Here is a 22,614-nt window from a genome sequence, read left to right on the forward strand (position 1 = left end):
TGGCCCTGCCGGGATTCGAACCTGTGTCAGCAGGCTCTGCACGGATGTCAAAGCGAACGCTCTACTCGCTGTGCTATCTGACCGGCTAATTTTAATTGTAATTTGTATTTTGAAATGTAAGGTATCATGTAATGTTTTCTTTGAAAGGTTTGTAATAAGTCAAAATATAATAAATATCTACTTTCGACATCTTGATGAAATATCTACATTTGATGCATATGCAATGCCAAAAATCGACTAGTGATTGGGTGCAGCCAAGTTCCTTTCTACTTTGGACCTAACTAGAGGGTACTGGCAGGTGCTTTTCGACGAAGAGGCCAAACCTAAAGAAACCTTTTGCACTTCGAAACATTGTTTCAGTTTACTGTCTTACCTTTTTCTGGCTTCATTATGTTATGGCCACATTCCATAAGCTAATGAATGGGTCTTGGTTCTCTGTCAAGCCTTTGCAGCAGCGCACTTGAATAACCTCGCCATCTATATTTATACGTTGGAGCAGCATATGCAACACCTGATGGACTTCTGTGATCAGTTAAGGAAAGCCCACTTAACCACCAAACCTACCAAATGCCATCTCACCCGGAACAGCATCAAATACTAGGGTTTTCAAGTTGAGAACGATCAAGTGTTTCATTAACAGATAAAGATAAAAACTGGCCAAAAGGTTCCGCGACCTGTTACAAAGGACATTTGAGCTTTTTGGGGCCTGTTTGGTTACCACTGTCAGTTTATACTAAACCTTTCAAAGAAGACCAGTTCTTTTAACAGACATTTGGAGAAAAGCCACCCCAATGTCATCAAATGGTACAAGTTGGCCCAAGACGCCTTTGATCAAGTGAAGAGACTCTTCTGTCAGAGCCCGATGCATATAATGTCAGACCTCATGGGAGTTCATCCTCCTTATGGATGCTTGCACTATCTGCCTCATTGCAGTGTTACCGCAAGTAGAAGAGGGAGAAGAAAACACAATCCTTTGTCATGGCATCAAGCCATTCCCGACAAAGTCTACGCTATAATAGAACTGGAGTGTCTTGCCATCCAAGAGCTTCCTGTAGCTTGCACTATTATCTAACCGGCTGGGAATTCAGGTTGGTGATTGTCTATGCTCCACTAGTGTGGGTGGCTTGCAAAGAAAGATCTGAATCCTTGCATACTGAGATGATGGTTCTTGGCTTAGCAGCCATTTACATTCAAAGGGAAGCATCAAGCTGATAATAAACAAATGCAGGTTTTCTGTCATGCTACTTTCAGTTAACAAGTGAACAGGCAGAGGAGAAGTTACAAGACAGGATGGAAGTGTGCGATAAGGCAAGCGTCCTAGTCTTGTCAAGAGGGGATGGAACACCCCTCCACATCCTTGTGCCAGCATGCTTTGCCTGGCACCATGCCTCATAAACAAGATGCTCATCAGGCTTTCTGATTTTTCGAGACTCAACGTACATGATCGTATTCGGTGCTGCCAGAGTTCCGCCACCAGAGACCCAGCAGGGCGATGGGAAATCAGCATGTCAGCAACTAGGCGGCTGTGAGAGATCCCGTGCAATTATCCTGCGGCAAACTCTTGCAGCCAGCAGTTCGCTCCCTAGACCATCCGGGACTAAACACTGTGACTCTGATCCCCAAACAAACTGCAATTACCGTAGAGAATCCCAGAACTAATACATGAACACTGGCGCAATCACTATTCTGTTGCAGCCCCGCACTGAAAAAGGGCACAACGTAGTCCGCTATTTTACAATTTTACTGATTTTGCAACCTCTTGGGTGTGGAAGAAAGGGAAGGTAAGCCAATGGCGGGGGCGGGGGGTGGGCAGCAGGCATAAAGAGGAGTAGGAAGTAGGAAGCTGTGGGTTGTTTGGGTGAGGTCGGCGGAGAAGCTGGCAGGCCGAGAAACCACTAGGAGGAAGAAAGAGGGGCGGAGTGGGGAGGCGATTCCTAGAGCAGGTGAGGTGGTGGTTAGTAAGTGGTACTGTTTTATTTTTTATTTATTATTATTATTATTTTTTTTTTTTATTTAACTGTGTTTTACCAGACTTTACAATTTTTGGTTAGCTTGGTTATTCTATGTTCCTTCTATTGGATTAAGGCCCCTTCGTTGCTAGTTTTTCTAGATCTAGACTCTCCAGGAAGTTCCCCACGGTGATCACTGGTCTTCTATTTGCCCCATTCATTAAGTATGTCCACCAGTAATCTTCATCCAGGCTACAAAAATGAGTCTGAAGATGGCTTAGGTGGGTCCTTCGAATCGAGGATAGCCCAGGGCAAGTGAGGATCGGGTGTTTCAAAGTTTCTGTTCTATTTGGCTCCTCACAGAAGCGACACAAGCTTTCTTTGCTTTTGTTTCTGACCCATCCCCAGAATTTCATTTGTTTTTTAGGTGTTTATCCTCTCTCGCATAAAAATTGATTGAATCCTTGTATTTGGTAACTTAACCAAGAAGTCTAGATGTTCGTTCAATTTTTTAGCGTAAATCGGTAGATGTGACGTGAGCTTATAACTTGCAGCCTTCTCCAAAGTTTTGCAACAGTGTTTTTTTGCCGTTTTCGACGGGTTTGTCTGGAGTTCTTCCTCCGTGCTACCGATTTCTTCCTGTAGGGCTGAGTTTTTGTTAGCCCAGTTTAGAAGCATTTTGTTAGTTCTTTTAATTTCTTCATGAATGTGCTGGTAGACTTTTTGTTTGTATGATCGAATTTTCCTGTACAACATCAAGTCATTGAGGTCCAAAGTTCCTTTAAGAGAAGTTATGCTTAATTCTCTTCGAATGGATGCCCCCGGGATACAAGCGGGCAAGGCCAGCAATTTTCTCAAAAACAGACCTTCGAGTTTGTTTTAGATAGTGTATGGAATAGCCGGCATGGCTTCAGCTCTATAGACTAGTGAGGAACCACTTTGGATGTGTAAAAAGTCAGTGTCGCTTTTAAAGAAAAACGCCCACATTTTTTGTCTAACAAGATTGTCTGATTTGTTAAACTTTTGTTTTTTGATCTCAAGGTTTCTAGCATGGATGTTTCTTGAGCGTTATTACTGATGGTGACCCTCGGGTACTTAAAGGTTTTGACTTTTTCCAATCGTTCTTTCGCTAGCACCCAGGACCCTTTGTCTTTACGCCTTGTTGTTTTTTCAAGACTCATCACTTTTTGTGTTGATCTCAAGATCGAGTTTCAGGTATTCGTATAGGTTGTCCAATTTTCTTTGCAGACCTATCATGGTTTGGTCAATTAAGATAATATCATGTGCATACAAAAGCCTGTTGATTTTTTTCCATGCCCAATGTTGGAGGGAAGGATTTGATGTTTTTTTTCCGTATATTGATAGTCCCCTGTATAAGTACTGTTTTGTGAGTGTGTGTACAGGAGAGTAACAAGTGTGGCTTGTGGAGAAAGCGTAGGGCGTGTATGTGAAGTGTTTGTATGAGTGGTGGAGAGGACAGGTGGGTGGAGTGCTAGTTGTAGTGTGGAGGAGGGAGTAGTAGAATCGGGGAGGAAGTAGCACCATCAACGGGTGGTGGTGAGGCCTAGAACAAGAGTGAAGGAGAATGGAGTTGGCACGAGGAGAGTAGTGAGAGAACGCCAGGAAGTGAGAGGGAGAGTAGTGCAAGGTCAAGATACTAAGGAGACAGAAATCGAGAAGAGTGTTTGTAAGACCCCGCAAATTACCCTATTAGTCGACTAACCCTTGGATAGAGTTGAGACAGTTAGGAACTCCCTGAGGGAGCTCAGATAGAGAAGGCATGCTGCCTTTTTGGTCATCATGCATAGAATTATTGATATATCAATTCTCCCTCTCCCTATGGCCCATTGAATCCTTAATTAAAATCCCTGAACCATCTCAGTGCTTAGGGATATTTTTTGAGCCATCTGTGATGGGGTTGGGGTGGTGGGGGAAGTGCAAGGAACCCTTGCTGGATGGCCTGAATACTATAGTGTTTTGACATATCAATGCAGTACTCTTGGAGTGTCCACCATATATATAATAAAAATGATATTGGTGGAGCAGATTTACAGGTGGTTGGCATGGTTTTGAAGCACAAAAACATTAAGGAGCCCGTCCTCCATAACATTGGTGGACATGAGGTTGGACGCCTGCCTTGTTTAACCGCAATGGAATGGGAACCAGGATTTGGGATGGGTGAACCACTCAATTAATGGGGCAACGGGTGTCAATCTGCTCCACCAATCTTTCGCTTAATGACAAGAAGCCATCTTGTAGTGAAACAGCATCTTGGAAGGCTGTGTCCAGCAGGTAACAATGTATCAGAGATAAATTCAGGCCAACATGGTGTCAAATGTGCCATCGCGAGATGGTCAATTTGTTTTCTTACTTGTTTCTGTTCAGGTGACTGCAATGAATACTATTTTGTTGTAGTAGTTGCTTGTTCATTGTTTGGCTGGGGTAGGTTGATTTGGAATATGTAAACCGCTCGGGTAATCTACATTTTGTATTCCTGGAAGGGATTTTGTAGCACCTCTCCTGTTGTATTCAGTGGGCTGTAGGAATTTTGCTGTTTCTCTTAGCAGTTGGAGTATTATGGCGTGGTGAGTGTAAGTTCAGAGTCCAGCCCTTAATAGAAATCGTTAATCACCTGCATCTTCAGCCCTCACAATATTTAATTTTGGGGGAAAGCGCTGTAGAAATCATAAGGAGCTATATAGACACTTAACAAAAGAACTTCACTTCTCCTATGTCATGATGAGCATCAAAGGATGTGGAGCTCTCTTCACTCCAACCTCACCTCTTCATAATGGAATAGATGGTCACAGGAGGTGAGAGTCACAAAGGAACTTGGCTATCTTGTCTGTAGGTATCAGATTTATTTATTGGAGATTTCCTGGTTAGGCATGCTTCATTTTGTACTCTAGCTCCTTCCTTCTTGTTCCTTGTGTGACAAAGTCCCCCGCTTGGTCCTGGAAGTTAGCAGTGCATTGGTTCTTCGGTCTGGAGACCCCTCTAAGCTTCTGGTTGGAGGCCCCTGGGGTGATCTACTAGGGATCCTTTGGAGTACCATGGCTTAGCTGGAGTTAGGCGCTCATGGAACACATCACCCATAACCCCTCCCATTCTCCCCTCCCATTCTGTGTTTTGAGGACTAAACTCCAAGGAGGCTGCTGCTCCCTTTAAGGCAAACATACAAAATGTATACCTATGTAAGGTCAATAGAATCTGCAGACCTAGCACAGGATCTGTGGACCCAAAAGAGACACATTTGGAATGCAGTCATACCTGTGAAAAACATGCATAAGAAGCAACATTTTGAGCTGTACGAGTGGAGAAACTGGAGGACCAGAGGGTGGTGGAAGGAGAAGGTAGAGTGGGAGAAATCCTCCGACAAGGTTAGAAGTGAGTTGAGTAAGGAGGGAAAATCATCAACGGGAATTGATGCAGAGGTGAGGAAGGTGGTTGGGAAATCCATTGGAGAAGATGTTTTTGAGTAAGTTTAGTGGAGAATAGATGTTAAAGGGAACATCCAATGTGTTTGGAGAGCTACGGAAAAGAGTCGGGCGTATATTGGAGGAGCTTGGAGAATTGAAGTTTAAGACTGGAGAACTATTGGAGGAAGGTGAGGAATTTAGGTAGGAAGTTGATTTATTTGTGAACAATGGTTGATTAAAGGAAGGGGGATTGAGGAGGCGTTTAACATTGTATCAGAGGTGGTGGAACAGTCCAAGGAAGTGTACAGATTTTGCAAAGAGGAAAAAGTGGGAGCGTAAGGAATCCAAGTAGCTTCAGTAGGATTTGGTGGAAGGAGGCACAGTTGGGAAGGGGCACTATCAGAGTAGAAGGAGAATAATTGGCTTAAGTATGAGTCCCCAATCTGAAGGGGTGGAACCCAGGTAGGAGGTGGAGTGACGATAAGAGTAGGACCAGCTGTGTCTCGAGGCCACTTAGATAGACAGGACCCTAGCATTGGGTCTTTCAATCAATCGCCCATACTCTGCTGCACTGGGTACCTTGCTTCATCCAGATCAACAGACCTGAGGCAAGAAACTACCCTGAAGCAAAGTTTTAGCCTGTGACATCCAACCTCCCCCCCCTCCTGGGACTTAACTGTGACCCTGTGAATTTCCCACAATAGGGAAAGACTTTGTAGAGTATACAGGAACGCCCCAAGCAAATCTGCACCTAGAGACTGTAGAGTGGAAAGCTGAAGAGATCTGCCCGAAACCCCAACCCAGGAAGACGGTGAAACTGCGTCTCCCTATATCATTTATTAAAATCCAGAGTTCTTTCCTTCCCCACCCCTGCGCTTTTGGAGAAAAAGATTCCTTATAATGTACCCGATTGAGTTGTCTCTTGATCAGCATTTGCCATTTTATCTTTGCCTGCTTTCCTCCCAACTTCTTCCCTGCACACTAGCCCTGCCTGCTTTCCTGAACTACCTCCTTCCTTCCTGTCCACTCCTGTCAAGTACTTCTTTAGCAGCTCTTCTCTGCCCACCCCATCCCCCTTGGCTGTGGCATTAATTTTGTTTCTGTTGATAACCCCAGGGTGTGACGATTGTGGCCAGTATCATGATTCGGAGTGTCCAGAACTGGGTCCAGTGATAACCGTGCAAGACTCCTTTGTACAAACCAGAGCAAGGTAAGGGCATTTTGGGGTATATAGTGGTGCATGTGGAAATCTGACCTCCACTATCTGGTGACCCAGTCACCCAAGGTTTTTCCCCCCCTCTCAACTACTTGCTAGTGCTTTGTAAATATGTTTGTAGTATCATGACTTTTTGATTTCATGAATATCTGACATTTTCAATTATGCTTGTTTAGGGGTTCAGTTATCTTTAGCCAAATGCAGGATGTTTAAATAGTTGACCAGGCTAATTTTATCACTGTTTCCCCAGCCAATATATAATTGGTTTCATTTTTCCGTGAGAAAGCGAGTTAACTTGTATCTTACACACTTTCTTTGTTCCCTTATCGTTCTCCCAACCTCATTAGCAATGTGGGATGTAATGGTGTATTGGGTTTCTCTTTATACACTAAGTACACTATTCACCACGGGGTCCCGGGATAAACATCGGGGACCCAGGTAAGGTGACTTTAATGTCCATTTCATTTCTATTTCGGTCAAATCCTAGGTCGTCCTTGCCTTCGAATCTGGAGATCAAATTCCTTGACGATGGGATTGAAGGTGTATTTGCTGTGACTCAGCTGATAAAACGTACCCAGTTTGGCCCCTTCGAATCCAAAAGAGTATCAAAATTAGAGATGGAGGTGCCTTTTCCTTTGAAGGTATGTTATACCACGTGCATGATCCAATGATGTGTCTAGCATTCCTATCCTAAACATGCAAGCATCTTTTCAGCCTCACTGAAAGTGAAGGTAGTCTACATAGATGAGATAGCAGAACATCCAAGTGATTTGGGTTCTAGTGCTCTCACTTGATGCCTACAGAGGAAACACTAAATACATCAGGCAATAGCCAACTGTAAGGGTACATGTAGACCACTTATTGTATACCTATATGATATATACCCTAATGAGTTATGAAGCGATTATTGATTTTTCTTATTAAGGCAGTAGTGGTCTCCTAAGCAGATTTTATTATTTTCTCTACAGTGGTAACATCCTTTCATTGATTTTCTATGAAAATGGAGAAAATCCTGCTTACATTTCTAACCTCAAAGATATGCGCTGCTATCTGGAATGCAGCTCTAGTCCCTTTTCTGCACTAATGTGCTGCATATACATGCGCTTCAATGACACAGCAGAGAACAACCATTGTCACCTAGTACATACTTGGAGCAGGAAAAGAATGTCATAACAGCCAAGAATGTGAGACTTCTGCATTTTCTATTCTGCCTGACATCCCTGTGTCTCACAGTTAGATTTAACCACGTTTTCACAGAGCAGGGCCCTGAGGGCAAATGTGTTGAAGGGAACCTGTTACGGAGGACTTTGTGAGAGTGTGAACATCTAAAATGCTGATGCTGCTGGCATCAGCATTTCAGATGTGCCCCTGCTTATCAGATCTACAGCTTGGCTTAATTGCAGGTGTTTTGGGGTATTTGATCTGCATCATTAGATTGCTGTTAGGTCAAATCTTCCAAGATGATATCCGTTTGTCCTGATTGCATGTCTTAATTGAAATGACTTTGAACTCCAACCAAGCCTACAGGATGCTTGGAGACTTCTAGGCAGTTCGAGGTATATAAGTGAAGACTGCCAGACAAGAAATTACATTTCTCCAGCATGGGTCTGGCATGGATTCACATGCTCATGGATTCACATGCTCATGAATATTCCCCGTCGTCAGGCTGGGAATCCTCGGTAAAGAAAAAACCAGTATCAGTTTCGTTTCTGATCTGTCTTTCGTAGCAATAACCAATCACTGGTCTCTGCGTCATACTGACCACAGCCAGTGACTGCCCTCTACCTAAGCACCGCCTCTGGCAGCCATCTTCAGATTTTTACCGCACGTTCATGTGTTGGGATCCTCGTGCTATTGCTCTCGAGCGTTAGTGCTATTTTTTCTCATTTTTTCTCAAAAAAACTTCGTTTTTTTCGGTCAAAAGAGCCTCAAGCTCCGACTCTCCATCCGATCAACGGGGACCCGTGTCGGATTCGTCTGCGCCCCTCAAGGGTGAAGATCTCGTCGAGCTACGCTTTTGGAGGACTCCAGAAGTTTCTCAGGCCCGGACATGGCCCAGGAGAAGGGAAGCTCGACGCCCGGAAAGCTGTTCAGGATCTGCCCTGGATGCCAGCTGCAGAACGTCTTTAAGGAGGACGAACACTCCTTTTGTCTCTACTGCTTACATGAGGACAAGACGCACGTGGAGAAGGACTGTGCGTTTTGCTGCAATATGTCGGAGCGGACCATGAAGGACCGCCATCAACGTCTCGCCAACTGGCTGGAAGGGAAGAGCCCGTCAGGCGAGAAGAAGAGGAAGAAATCCGAGCGGTCTTCTAAGACCTTTGAGGACGCCCCGGTGACGGGGGTCCAACACAAGGCCAAGCACCGCGAGTCCGCTGGCACCGGGAGCGCCGAACGGTCGGGCTCTACGGGCGCCAGGCAGGGCGCACCCTCCCCGGCACCTTCAGCCACGAGCCAACGCTCTGGGTCGGGTAAGAGGAAGGGCGAGCACCCGGCGAAGCTCCTGGAGAGGCCCCGGTCGAGCTCGAAGGCCCCATCGGAGGGGGAGCGAGGCAGTGTCCCCCCCCCAAGGATAAGGCGGTGAGCGCACCTAAGGTGGTGAAGGCCTTAATCCATCCGGCCAAGCCCTCTATCGATACTGTCGCGGCGGCCCTGGCTCAGCCTGTGGAGGCTACACCAGTGGTGGCGACCTCGGGGCTCAGAGTCTCCCTGCCACCTCGGAGGGAGTCCTCTTTTGTGCCCATCGATAGGACCCCCGTGAAACCCCCGGCGGGGAAGAAAAAGGGGGGGCAGGGCGTCGTCGTAGATTCGGCCTCAGCTTCAGAGGAAGAGCTGATTGAGGTCTTAAGCCACGGCCTTGACGTGGAAGAAGACCGGCCCGTCGGGATGGATCCCGACGCAGGTGACGACGACATCGTCGAGGGTGCCGACGGGGCTCCTGATTGCCTGTCGGATTCCCCTCTGCCAGTGCCGCAAGACAACTCGGCGGCCATTTTGTTGGCTATACAGTCCTTATGTTCAGAGATAAGGACGAGACTACCGTTGCCGACGGAGGAACCTCTCCCGTCGGGGGATCCTGAACCGGGACCTTCTGGTGCTCCCCCACCCAAGAAAAGAAGGATTCACCCTCCACCTCCTTTTCAGCCGTCGCGCCCCGTCCAGCCCTCCTCCCCGTCCTCCCGAGGGGATGATACGGGGACTGACACGGCAGCGACGGGTACGGACGACGAGGTATACGACGAGGATCTACCGTCGTCGCCTCCCACCAGGGTTTCTCCGCCCGACGAGATTGGATCGTTCCACTCCATGATCGCCAGGGCATCCGAGCTTTTCCAACTCTGCCCTAAGGAGAAGAAAAAGGAAGGATTCCTTTATCAACGGCGCAAGGCCAAGAGGAAGACGGTCCTGGCGGTGCCTTTACTGGACGACATTTGGGATGAGGGCCTCGCCCTCCTCAAGAACCCTTCCACGATGCCGGCTAGAAGAGACCGGTACGAGAAGAAGTACCGGGTCCCGGACGCGGCCCCCCTGTGCCTCCGGGCGCAGCCTACCCCGGACTCCGTCGTCTCCGCGGCGGCCAGGAAGAAAGCGGGGGGGGGGTGCGGCCTCCACATCGACTTCCCCACCGGACGGCGAGGGAATGAAATTGGACGCTATGGGACGCAGGGTCATCTCGTCTGCAGCGACGACGATTAAAGCGGCCAACGCCTTGGCTATCGTGGCCCGCTATGACAGGGAGCTATGGTACAAACTAGCTCCCCTGCTGGACTTCCTACCGGACGACAAGAGGGCGGATGCCCTGGAGATCCTACAGGAAGGCGAGGTGGCGTCGGACCACGCCATCACTATTGCGACGGACATCGCCGACACTGGGTTTCGCCAGTTGGGCGACGGCGTGTGCCTTAGGCGGCGTGGATGGCTCAAGGCTACGGACTTCCGTCAAGACGTACAGACCAGAGTCCTGGACATACCGTTCGATGGGAACAACCTGTTTGGGAAAACAGTGGACGATTCCCTTCAGGCCATTAAAACGGACACTGAGACGGCCCGGGCCCTTGGGGTTCTGCAGCAACGACAGACGCCCTTTCGGAGCAGCGGAGGCAAGGGCGCCTCCAAAGGTTCCGGCGGCGGTTTCTCCACCTACCGTCAAGCGGCCCGCTCGTCGTCTCAGGAGGCCTACAGAGGACGAGGCAAGTCTGGCGGACCCCGCCGTCGTCGCCAAGGAGGTCAAGGCGGCAAAGCCTCATCGAAACAGGATTGAACCGACCGTGGGGTTGGGCCCCCACCGAAGCACCACGGTGGGAGGCCGACTGGCGAGCTTCGTCAGCGTGTGGGAGTCCATCTCCACCGACCGTTGGGTGCTGGATGCCTTAGCCCGGGGCCACGCGCTCGAGTTTCAAAGAAGGTGCCCGCGCGTCCCCCCCGTGGCCAGGAAAGAGCTTCACATCCCTCAGCTTCTCCTGGAGGTAAAGGCGATGCTCAGGAAGGGCGTCATCGAACTCGTCCCAAAGAGGCTTCGGGGCTCCGGAGTTTACTCGAGATACTTCCTCGTGAAGAAGAAGACGGGAGGATGGCGCCCCATCCTAGACCTGCGACGTCTGAACAAGTTCATCAAGGCGCAGAAGTTTCGGATGGTCACCCTCCAGCCCGTCCTGGGGCAGCTGGAGGAAGGAGACTTCCTGTCGTCGTTGGATTTGGAGGATGCCTACTTCCACATTCCCATCCTAAAGGGGCACCGAAAATTCCTCAGGTTTGTGGTCCAAGGGCGTCCCTACCAGTTCAAAGCCCTCCCCTTCGGACTACGGTCGGCACCCAGGGTATTCACCAAGTGCCTTGCACTGGTGGCGGCGCAGCTGCGCCGCGAGGGGATCCACGTCTACCCCTACCTGGATGACTGGCTCATCCGAGCCAAGACGAGGGAGCTCGCCGTGGAGCACACGGCAAGGACCGTCCAATTTCTCACGGACCTGGGATTCTCCGTGAACTACGCCAAGTCCCACCTGGTACCCGCGCAAAACGCACTGTTTCTGGGAGCGAAGCTCGACACAGTGTCCCTTCTGGCCTCCCCGTCGGAGGAAAGGACCAGGTCCATCCTGGGCAAGGTACAGCGGATGTTGGTTTCCGACGCGGCCAAGGTGAGGTCCATCAAGTCCCTCCTCGGAATGATGTCTTCTTGCATCTACCTCATTCCCATGTGCAGGCTCCGGATGCGCCCGTTGCAGGAGTTCCTGGACGCGCGGTGGATCCAAATGACAGGCGGCTTCGAGGAGAGGATCACACTCGACGAGAGTTTCCGCCGAGCGGTCCGGTGGTGGGGCACCCGCGCGCATCTGACGGCGGGCATGGACTTCCAGACCCCAGACCACCAGGAGACAGTGACCGCGGATGCCTCCCTGGAAGGGTGGGGAGCGCACACCGAAAATCTGCACGCGAGAGGCCTCTGGCTCCCGACGGAGAAGTCCCTCCATATCAACGTACTGGAGCTCCGTGCAGTGTTCTGGGCCCTCAGGTCCTTCCTTCCGTCCCTCAAGGGCAAGGTGGTGAGGATCTTCACCGACAACACCACCACCATGTTTTACATCAGGAAACAGGGCGGAACCAGGACCCCAGCACTGTCCAAGGAGGCGCAGGACCTGTGGCATTGGGCAGTCGCCCAAAGGATGTTTCTGGTGCCGTTTCATCTGGCAGGGATAAAAAACACCATCGCCGACTCACTTAGCAGGGAGCTGCGCTCGTGCCACGAGTGGGAACTACGGCAGGATCTAGTGGATCGCCTCTTCCGACGGTGGGGCACACCCCAGATCGACCTGTTCACGACGGCGACGAACTCCAAGTGCCGGAGGTTCGCCAGCAGGTTTCCCCAGGCGAGGAGCATGGGCGATGCTTTCTCGTTCCCCTGGGAGGGCCTGTTCCTCTACGGGTTCCCTCCTTTGCCACTGCTAATCCGGCTCGTCAACCAGCTCAAGAGGTCACGGTGCAGGATGATCCTCGTCGCACCTGCGTGGCCGAGGCAGATATGGTTCCCGGACCTTCTGGACTTGTCAGCGTCCCCACCAATCAAGCTGCCGGTGGACGCGGATCTACTCTCCAGGGAAGGATGCGCCACCCTCCACCACGACCCGAAATCGCTGAACTTGCCGGCCTGGCTCCTGCAGCGCTAGAGTTTGGAGGATACGACATACCGGCCGACTGCAGAGAGGTTCTTGCAAAGGCCAGGGCGTCGTCGACTCTTAAATGCTACGGACACAAATGGAAGAGGTTCTCTGTCTGGTGCCACGCACAGAAGATTAACCCTCTACGGATTACGGCTCCCCAGGTACTGCCGTACCTGCTGACACTGGCCAAAGCTGGACTGGCACACGCGTCCATCAAGATGCATCTTGCTGCGATCTCCCGATACACCAGAACCACGGGCCGGACCTCCCTGTGGTCTCATCGTCTGGTGAAAGAGTTCATGAAGGGACTGTTCAGATCGTTCCCGCCGGTGAAGGCGCCGGCCCCGGCGTGGGAGCCCAACGTGGTGCTGACCAAGCTCATGGGACCTCCGTTCGAGCCTCTGTACTCGGCCCCGTTGAAGTTTCTGTCGTGGAAAACAGCGTTTCTTGTGGCCATCACCTCCGCACGACGGGTGGGAGAGATCCAGGCCCTTTCCTGCAAGGCCCCGTACTTGACTTTTCACGACACGAGGGTAGTGCTCAGGACGCACCCCTCCTTCATGCCCAAGGTACCGTCGGACTTTCATCTCAACGAACCCTTGGTGTTGCCTGTGTTCTTCCCGTCGCCTTCGTCGCCGGCTGAGAGGACTTTGCACTCGCTGGATGTGGCTAGAGCGCTGAAGTTCTACGTGGACCGCACAAAGTGTTTTCGGAAGACGTCTCAACTCTTTGTGAACTTTGGACCTGTCAATCAGGGGAAGGCTCTCTCGAAGGCTTCCATTTCCAGATGGCTCTCCGGCTGTATCATGTACTGTCATCGGTTGGCAAACCGACCGCTGCCTGGCCGTCCGAGAGCCCATTCCACCAGAGCGATCGCAGCTACCACGGCGTTCCTTTCTGGTGTGCCCCTGCTGGACATATGCAGGGCTGCTACGTGGAGGTCCACGCACACCTTCACGAAATTCTACTGCGTCGATCGGGATTCCAGGGAGGAGTCCAGGGTCGGCCAAGCAGTGCTGCGCAACCTGTTCGCCTGAGGTGAGCCTGGTGAGGAGGTAAGATGCTTAATGTTGAGTTTGATGTAATGCTTAATGTTGAGCCTTTGCCACCTCCCGTGGTTGTGCATGTGTGTACTGCTATGTATTCTTTATTCATGAGCATGTGAATCCATGCCAGACCCCATGCTGGAGAAGGAACAAGTTACTTACCTGTAACTGTTGTTCTCCAGCATGGGTCTGGCATGGATTCACATGCGAACCCTCCCGCCTACCCCTCTGCGGCTCTTCACTTGGTCATACTGCCACTTCACGTGCTTCCAAATCTGAAGATGGCTGCCAGAGGCGGTGCTTAGGTAGAGGGCAGTCATTGGCTGTGGTCAGTATGACGCAGAGACCAGTGATTGGTTATTGCTACGAAAGACAGATCAGAAACGAAATTGATACTGGTTTTTTCTTTACCGAGGATTCCCAGCCTGACGACGGGGAATATTCATGAGCATGTGAATCCATGCCAGACCCATGCTGGAGAACAACAGTTACAGGTAAGTAACTTGTTCCGTCATCTCCTTGTTGAATCACCTCTATGGTTGTGGTTCCAGTGTTTTGCTGTATCTCTGCTAGTGGGGTACTATGGGCTTCCTCTAGCCTGCTTTTTTGACACCTATAACATGTGAGGAGCCAGGAATGAAATGTGGACTGTATGGAACTCATGGTGGCAACAGAAAAGACACACACAAGTGATCTCAGTTCAAGGGTGTTTATTAAACTGTATGCAGGTTGGAAAAACACCTAATCTCTAAACCTAAATCTAAGATGGAGCAAGCATCGACCATCAAATGAAAATAAGGCAGTGCTAGTGGTGTTGTCAAATAAGCGCTTTGGCGTAAAGCGTTTTCTGATGCTTGTTAATCTGCTTAGAATCACATGCTGTGCATATAGTCTGACATCCAGTGGTAAACGCGGAGTATTGCATCTTGTCTTTCGGGGACCGAAAGGGGACGTCGGCATAGGCGTGTCTGTAACATTATCCCTATCGTGACGTGTAGTGTACCCAAAATCCCTCACGCGCCGAGGTCCCTCGGATTGCTTTTTTACGCCCAGATAACTGGTCGCCCTATAGTGGAGCTCTTTCATTAGAGACATTGTTTATCTTATACCGATTTGTCGGTTATTCCCTAAGTCACTTCGGTCACAAGAACATCTTTGATGAAGACTTCGGGGGATTCATCTACGGCTGTGTATTCCGGCGCCCAAGATCCAGCGGCTGAATTTTCCATGTGGTCGGCCCTCTGGCCGCCCTTTACAGTAGGGAGAGTGGGGTCAGGGTGGCTATATTTTCGGTACGTCTTTCCTCCTTTCCCCTCTTTACACCTTTGGTCTGGTCATTTTTCCCTTTGGCTATGGAAAGGACTCCTTTTAGGTTCTGCCCTAAGTGTAGGGTTAGATATCCTTAGAAGGATGAACACAGGATGTGCACCGCCTGTCTCCCCTTAGAGCACGACAAAAAGCAGTGTGCGGCTTGCAAACTCCTGCGGCCTAAGACCCTTAAGGAGCACCGTGTAAAGCGGTGGGCCGCGTACGGTATGTCGCAGGTGGAACCCCCTTCCCCCACCGCCACACCCGCTGAGAATGACGGGGCATCTCAGATGCCCAAACATATGTTGCTGATGTAATAGACCTCGAGGTGGATACTTCTTGGCCCGCAACGCCCGTCCCCGACCCTTTAAGGCCTGACTCCGATCTCGCTGCAGGGAAAACACCCGACGACAGGGGCGTACAAACGCATCACACTAAGCATACAACCCCTACCCCAGTTTCGACGTCCTCGTCGAAAAAGGTGAAAGCGCCAACAGGGCCGCCGAAACCTTCGGCGGCTTCCTCGGATCGCGCAGATCCAAAGCCTTCACCGCATCCGCAACGTCGTCTTGCGACTGGGCAATCTAAATCAAGTAAGGGCGCTACTACAAAGACTTCACACGTCGAAGCATGGAAATTCGACGGTCCTGAAGGCTGCCGTAGGCCCGAAAGCTACAACTAGGCCTCTGGTCGAAAAACCAACTGCTAGGCCCTCTAACATCGCAGAAGGTACTATACCCACTGATAGACCATCGGAACAATTATCCCACGCTGATTCAGCGATTATCGGAGACATCGAGAGGATTACGGCGGTGGTGGGACATAACCCGGTTCTGCCTAAAAGCATCGGGCAAGCCGCAGAAAATATTTCAGATTCGGCTTTAGGCCCTGATTCTCACAATACTTATGAGGATAGCCAAGAGCCTCTTTCAGACACCCTAAGACAATCTTTTCGACGCCGTATGGCGGAAGACGACGTTTTTCCTCCCGTAGGCCCGTCTGGGTCCTCTAAATGGACTAGAGAGAAATTCGAGGGGTGCCAGCTGGAGAGAATTATCAGTCTTTCTGATCATCCATCCCGGAAAGGACTCGTGGAGAACCTATCCCTTATCAAGAAGAACAGCCTTCTGTCCCAGTCCAACATGAAGACATTGTCCACTTGGACACCTATAGGGACATTTACACTGAAGAAGAATAAGCTTTGTTTCTACAAAGTTATGAAGAAAAACAGCAGGATACCACAGACAATTGGAAAGAAACCCAACAGGAGGGTACAGACCCAGGGACACTGCCACATCAAGTTGAGGACACGGATGTATTGTGTTTAGACTCCCCTCCGTCCACTCTGGCTCGTCAGGCCTCGCCTGTAGATGACCAGATGGCCTTCAACTCGATGTTAAAAAAGGCAGCTGAACATTTTCAGTTCTCTACTCAAGAGGCGGTGCCTGAGCAGGATTTTGTAAAGGATATCCTTAAGGAGAAACCGCCATCTAGCCAGGCCATTCCCCTCCTTACTCCATCAAGAGAAAGTTGGCCCCCTCCTTGATATCACCAGCTCAAACCCGAGCAGTAAACCCGAGGGTCAAAAAAAATTGTTTCGCCCGTCTCCTTCCGACCCTCTATATATTAAAGGGCATGCCATCCCCGACTCGCTGGTAGTAACTACCACACGGGAGGCACCTCCAGACAGGGAATCCAAGAAATTGTATGCCCTAGGCAAACGAGTCACCTTGGCGGCCGCATACATTACGTGGATAGCAAATAATACCACGCTATTAGCAAGCTATGCTGATGCTCTGTGGAACCTGCTCCAGTAAAGCGTCCAAGAGGTTCCAGAACCTGTCAAATCCAAGTTTCTCGCTATTATCGTTGAGGGAAGACCAGTAAACCAGAATTTGATTAAAAACACCCTGGACACGGCTGAGGCAGCAGGCCGGTCTCTTGCCCAAGGGACCCTACTAAAAAGACATGCTTGGCTGCGTACTTCAGGGTTTAAACCCGAAACACAAGTGTCTCATCAATAAGCCTATTGAAGCTAACCTCTTTGGGAAAGCGGTTGATGAGGCCTTGGAAACCGCTAAAAAAGAGCACAAGACTCTTACGTCTCTGCAACAGATCACACAAAAACCTTCCCCCCAGAGAGGTAACAACTCTCGACGGTCCTTTCGAGGACAGTCCCGTGCAGGCCAAAACAACTATGGCACAGGGAGGTTCAACACAGGACAAACTTCAGGAAGCCCCGCTTACTACCCTTCTAGGGTCAGCGATGCGGCAAAGGCAGAGCTAGAGGCCCCAATCCTAGAGGAGCCACAGCCTCTGGTCAAAAATGACCACCAGAACCAGGTCCCCTCCCATGTCAACCCGGTCGGGGGGGGCAATTAACATCTTTCCTTACGGCATGGGAGGGGATAACTTCAGACGAGTGGGTCTTAAAGATGGTCGCCCACAGGTACTGCGTGGAATTCGCCCGACAGCCACAGTTCAGACTGCCACGCTCAAAGCGCCTTTCACTGGACCATCTGGAGATCCTAAAGCAAGAGGTGGAAGTGCTGCTGCAAAAGGACACCATAGAAGCCGTCCCTATTTTTCAGGTAAACAAGGGTATTTATTCAGTGTACTTTCTGGTACCCAAAAAGGACCTCACCATGCGCCCTGTTCTAGACCTGCGCCCAGCGAACAAGTTCATAAAACCCCAAAGGTTTCGCATGGTAACACTTTAGGAAGTGATCCCATTGCTTAAACAAGGGGACTACATGGCAACATTGGACATGAAAGATGCATAATTTCATATTTCAATGATGCCAGCACACAGGAAATATCTAAGGTTCAGGAAAGGCATTACCAATTCAAGGTTACTCCCCTTCGGCATCGCCTCGGCACCAAGGGTGTTTACCAAAGTCCTGGCAGTGGCTGCAGCACACCTGTGCAGACTATTTGTCCCAGTTTACCCTTACCTCGACGACTGGCTCATCACAGGGGACTCTTATAACACATGTCTCTTGAACACCCAAAACAGTAGATCTTCTTTTCAGTCTGGCTTTCTCAATCAACGAAAAGAAACCCAGTCTAGTCCCCAGTCAAACAAAACTATTTCTGGGAGGTCTAATTCGGACGAAAGACAGTCTCGTCTTCCCCTCCAACGAAAGGGTTCAGAACACGGTTTTTCAGATTCCTCAATATGTTGCCCGTCGGGAGGTGACGGTGCGCAAGCCATGCGCTTGCTAGGAATGATGGCGTTGTGCATATACTTGGTCCCCCACGCGCGGCTGCGCATGCATACCGTGCAAGAGTGGCTTAGCAGCCAGTGGTGTCAGGCCACTACTACTTTCTTTGCATTGTCAGCCTCGCCACATCACAACAAAAGGTGTCGTGGTGGACGATACCAGTAATTAAAGCCTTTATTTATTTATTTTTTTCAATGTTATCGTTTTATTCAAAACTTTTCATTTATCCATACAAAAAGAAAAATCAAAAATGTACCAATAAAAAAATTCAACATCAGCTTTCTTTCATTGTCCATATTCTCCATACTTCCTTATTTCATTTTCCTTACTACTTTAAGTACAGCTTTGAGTCCACCGTTCCTGGTGTTTGTGGTCTTCATGGCGATAATATGATTCCAAAATTGAATAATGACAGTAGTCAGACTCCTATTGTTCCCTGATAGTATAAGATTCCATCTGTCCTGGCTATTAAGTTTGGGACCGGTTGTTGAAATCATTTCTCAAAACCAATTTCTTTTTTCAGTTAACGCAGGACAAATCATGATGATATGATGGTTGTTCTCGCAGAATCAACAGAAGGCTTCCTCTTTAGAGATTTGCCTATTATTTGCCATGCGTTCCCATGTTGGTAATTGGTTCAATCGTAGTCTGATAAATTGGTCCCTGATCTGCCTATCCGGAAATTGCTTCAGATATGCAGGTAGATCATTAAGTGCACGGCTATCCAGCTCACAGTTCAGATTCATCTGTTATTGTGATTTCTCTGTCAGAGTGCATATCCAATCATTTTGCTGTAGTCTTTGTTTAGCACATTGAGGGCGATTTACTAGCATCTCCGTTGATATGCCATTTACTGCCATCACGCCTTTCATGACGTTCTTCCATAGTGCTAAGGCCGTATTAGCCACTGTAGTATTTCTTTGTTGAAATAATTTATATGCTGGGATTACCTCCTCGTTAATCATCTTTCTGTATAAGTCAATTTTTTTCCACTCGACTCCACTCGACTATTGATCTTAGCGATTGTGTCGCAATCTCGTGTCTAATTCTTTTGATTGGGAATGAATTTGATAGCCCAAGAATTTTCCTCCAAAAAAGGCCTTCCAAGATGTCCCAAATAGATTGGTCGAGATTTATCATGGTCTCACTCCTGTAACTAAGGATCACAGTCACTTTTTGCCGATAGAAAATGAGGATCGGTTTTAAAAGATGTTTTCCAAATGTTCTATGTAAGAGTAGCCCTTGTCTCGCTAAAGAGGCTGTTTTTGTTCTTAAATGAGTTATCCAGGGTTTTTCTACTTCTGATTAACTAGGACTCCCAGATATGTGATTGCTGTCACTGTGAGCAATTTTTTTTTCATTCATGTAAAATCGATACGGTTGTTGGTTTATTTATTTATTTCTTTTTTGGTTTCTTTGCCGAGAGTGCCATGATTCTTGTTTCGGCAGTGTTTATCTCTAATCCATTTGCCACCATGTAGATTTCCAACTCCCGTAGACTTCTTTGTAGCCCTAACTTTGTTTGTCTAAAATGACGATATCATCTGCATACATCAAGTGTTGAATCTGCTGGTTGTTTATTTTGGGAGGATTTGCCATCTGAAATCGAGGATGATCAGGGAGATCATGGTATACAGTTTAAACAGCGTTGCTGCGAGAGGGCAGCCCTGTTTAAGCCCATTGTCCGCTTCAATAGGTGCCGATAGTTGCCCTTGTTGGGATAGTCTGATTCTTAAAGTTGTATTGCTGTATAGCTGCTTGATCAGTTCCAATAGCGTCAATGGACAATTCCATTTCTTTAGTTTTCCCCAAAGTGTTGTCCTATTAACCATATCAAAAGCCATATGCAAGTCTATGAATGCTGCATACGTTTTATGTTTATCAGTGCCTCCTGTTTCAATAGGTTCAAAATCATAAGATTTACATGAGTACCCATACTTTTGGTAAATCCAGTCTGCCTAATATCCAATTTCTTGTTTTCTTTGATCCATATATTAAGTTTGTTCAGCAGGAGCATTGCACATTTTTTTTCCAATCAGATCCAAAAGTGTGATTGGTCTGTAGTTTATAGGCAGTTGCCTATCACCTGCTTTATATATTGGGATCAAAATTGCTGTTGTCCAAGTAATGGGAATTTGTTTCTCTTTTTCGATCGCAGCGAATAGGTGTACACAAAATTTAGCCCAATCTTCTGGATCTTTCTTTATGAGCATATTGCTCAGGCCATCTGGGCTTGGTGCTCTTGATGAATTGAGCTTCTTTATGATTGTTAAGATAGCATCAAATGTCCAGGCATTTGTCCATACAGTTGATTCATTCTGCTCCGTTCTGATGGGCTGATGGCTCGCTGTCCGTTTATTGATGGCCTTGAAGTGGGTAATCCATACAGATTCAGCAATCCTTCGGATTATTTTATGTTGGTTGTCCATTTGCGGATTTAATAAGTTCCACAACCCTCTCGTGTTGTTGTTTTTCAGGAGAAGTAGGATTGCTTCTGCATCTTGTTGTAAAAGCAGGGCTTTTGCATTCTTTGTCCAATTTCTGTAACTTTGTTTTGCTTTTCGAATTGCACTCCATGAGTTGACATCCTTCTTACATTTTATTTCCGAGATCGTTCTCCGCAGTTTTTTTTTTTTTTGTTTGCTACATGTAAATTGTAAGCACGAGTGTGGTTTTTCTTGTTTGACTCTTGTTTGTGAATCTTTCGTAGAAATGGTGTGAGTATCCATTCATAGTTTATTTGTTTCATGCCAGACACCACTGGACTGGTGTATATACTTACTAATTTCCTCATTTGATTATCACTAATACGCAGTCGGGTGACTGCCGAGTTAGTTTCCATGTGCGTTAAGTGTACTTTGGTACTTTCACAAAACGGTGCTTTCCATGTAATGTTGATAATATGATGATCGCTGTTATCAGATCTCGTAATATCTTGGGTCGTTTTGGAGACTAGGGTTGGCGACATATAGATGTAATCCAAAGTGGATGACACTTTTCCCTTTGTCCAGGTAGTACTTTTCGGACTATGGTTCGTCTTATTGGTACAGTAGAAATGTTGCCATGTGGTTTCTTTAGTCCATGTTTTTGCTCTCGCTGAGAATTGCATTTTCTCGATCACTAGTCCTTGTTGGTCGAAAAATGGATGTTAAGATCACCACATAGAATTATTTCAATATCGTTTGTTTCCAGCACGAAGTTATCTACGGCGGAGAATAGACTTATCAACGAATTCATCCATTTGTGTCGTCGCCTGGTTCCAATATAGTTTGAATATCTCTAATCTCTGTGCTGGCGCTTGCACCATGATTCCATGTGTCATCTTTGTACTCAGAATTTCTACTATTGTTAGTTGAATCCACGGTGATATGTTGGTAGAGGCCACCACAAGTATATTCTCTTCCATTTTAATCAAAGTTAGGAGTCCTGCTGATGGACGGCCTTTTTTACGGGATATTGCAGGATTCATGACCAATGAGTATCCGGGCATGATGTCAATCCATCTTTCTTGTAGACATATAAACTTATATTTCCAAAGATCATCCATATTTAATCGAAAGAGATGGGAAAATCCTCTGGTGTTCCAAATATACAGGGTCAGTGTGGTATTAGATCTTTTAGTTGGTGGTTATTAATTATTTTTTCTCATTCATGTCATCATCCTATTTGGGTTACCTCCTCTCTCCAGAATGGCGTGTTGGTAAAATTTGCTCGCGCATATTTATTTATCACTCTTTCTGCTGAATTGACCATTCTGCTTTTTATAGTGGTCTCCGGGGATTGTTGTCCATCGGCCTCCCTCTCTCCTGTTTTATTGTTCTCTTCACATAGTGCTGGCGTTCCCATATTGGTTTATTCATGTTTGTTGTTATGGAGGTACATGAAAACCCCAATTTCAAAAAGAGGTGTGCCTCATTGGTAATCTTTCCAATGTTCTCTGTATTATGAAAATGTACCAATATCACATCCGAGTTCTTTTCATCAATGAATTCCACCACTTTAATGTGTCTTGTGCTGACCCATTGCAGAGCAGGGATTGCGTGTATCAATCGCAAAGTATTTGTTCGATTTAAGATCAGTTTGTGTTGATATTTATAATTTTTCATTTTCTCAATTTTTAATTTGATATTTTGTAGAGGATCCAGCGGATTAATGAACAATGGTTGACGCAGTTTAGGTCTAGTAACTGTGTCTATACTGTTTGTTGATTTGTTGGTTCTTTGAGTCCTCTCCGAATATTGCGATATTGAATCTTCACTGTCTGAGATTGATTCAACACTAAGTATTGAAGTCT

The 22,614-nt window shown here is 47.9% G+C and overlaps 1 protein-coding gene across 4 annotated transcripts in view; it reads left to right on the forward strand.

The window, feature by feature from the left end:
- Window positions 1-22,614, forward strand: part of PRDM15 (PR/SET domain 15) — a 1,394,990-nt gene that overhangs the window by 129,083 nt on the left and 1,243,293 nt on the right. For all 4 annotated transcript variants that reach the window (XM_069636031.1, XM_069636033.1, XM_069636034.1 and 1 more), the window contains exons 3-4: window positions 6,485-6,578; window positions 7,072-7,225. In XM_069636031.1, coding sequence (XP_069492132.1) covers window positions 6,485-6,578; window positions 7,072-7,225 — 248 coding nt within the window. The remainder of the gene's footprint in view (window positions 1-6,484; window positions 6,579-7,071; window positions 7,226-22,614) is intronic.

This window comes from Ambystoma mexicanum, chromosome 7p (assembly GCF_040938575.1).
Source record: "Ambystoma mexicanum isolate Mex_15411 chromosome 7p, UKY_AmexF1_1, whole genome shotgun sequence".
NCBI classification, from domain to species: Eukaryota; Metazoa; Chordata; class Amphibia; order Caudata; family Ambystomatidae; genus Ambystoma; species Ambystoma mexicanum.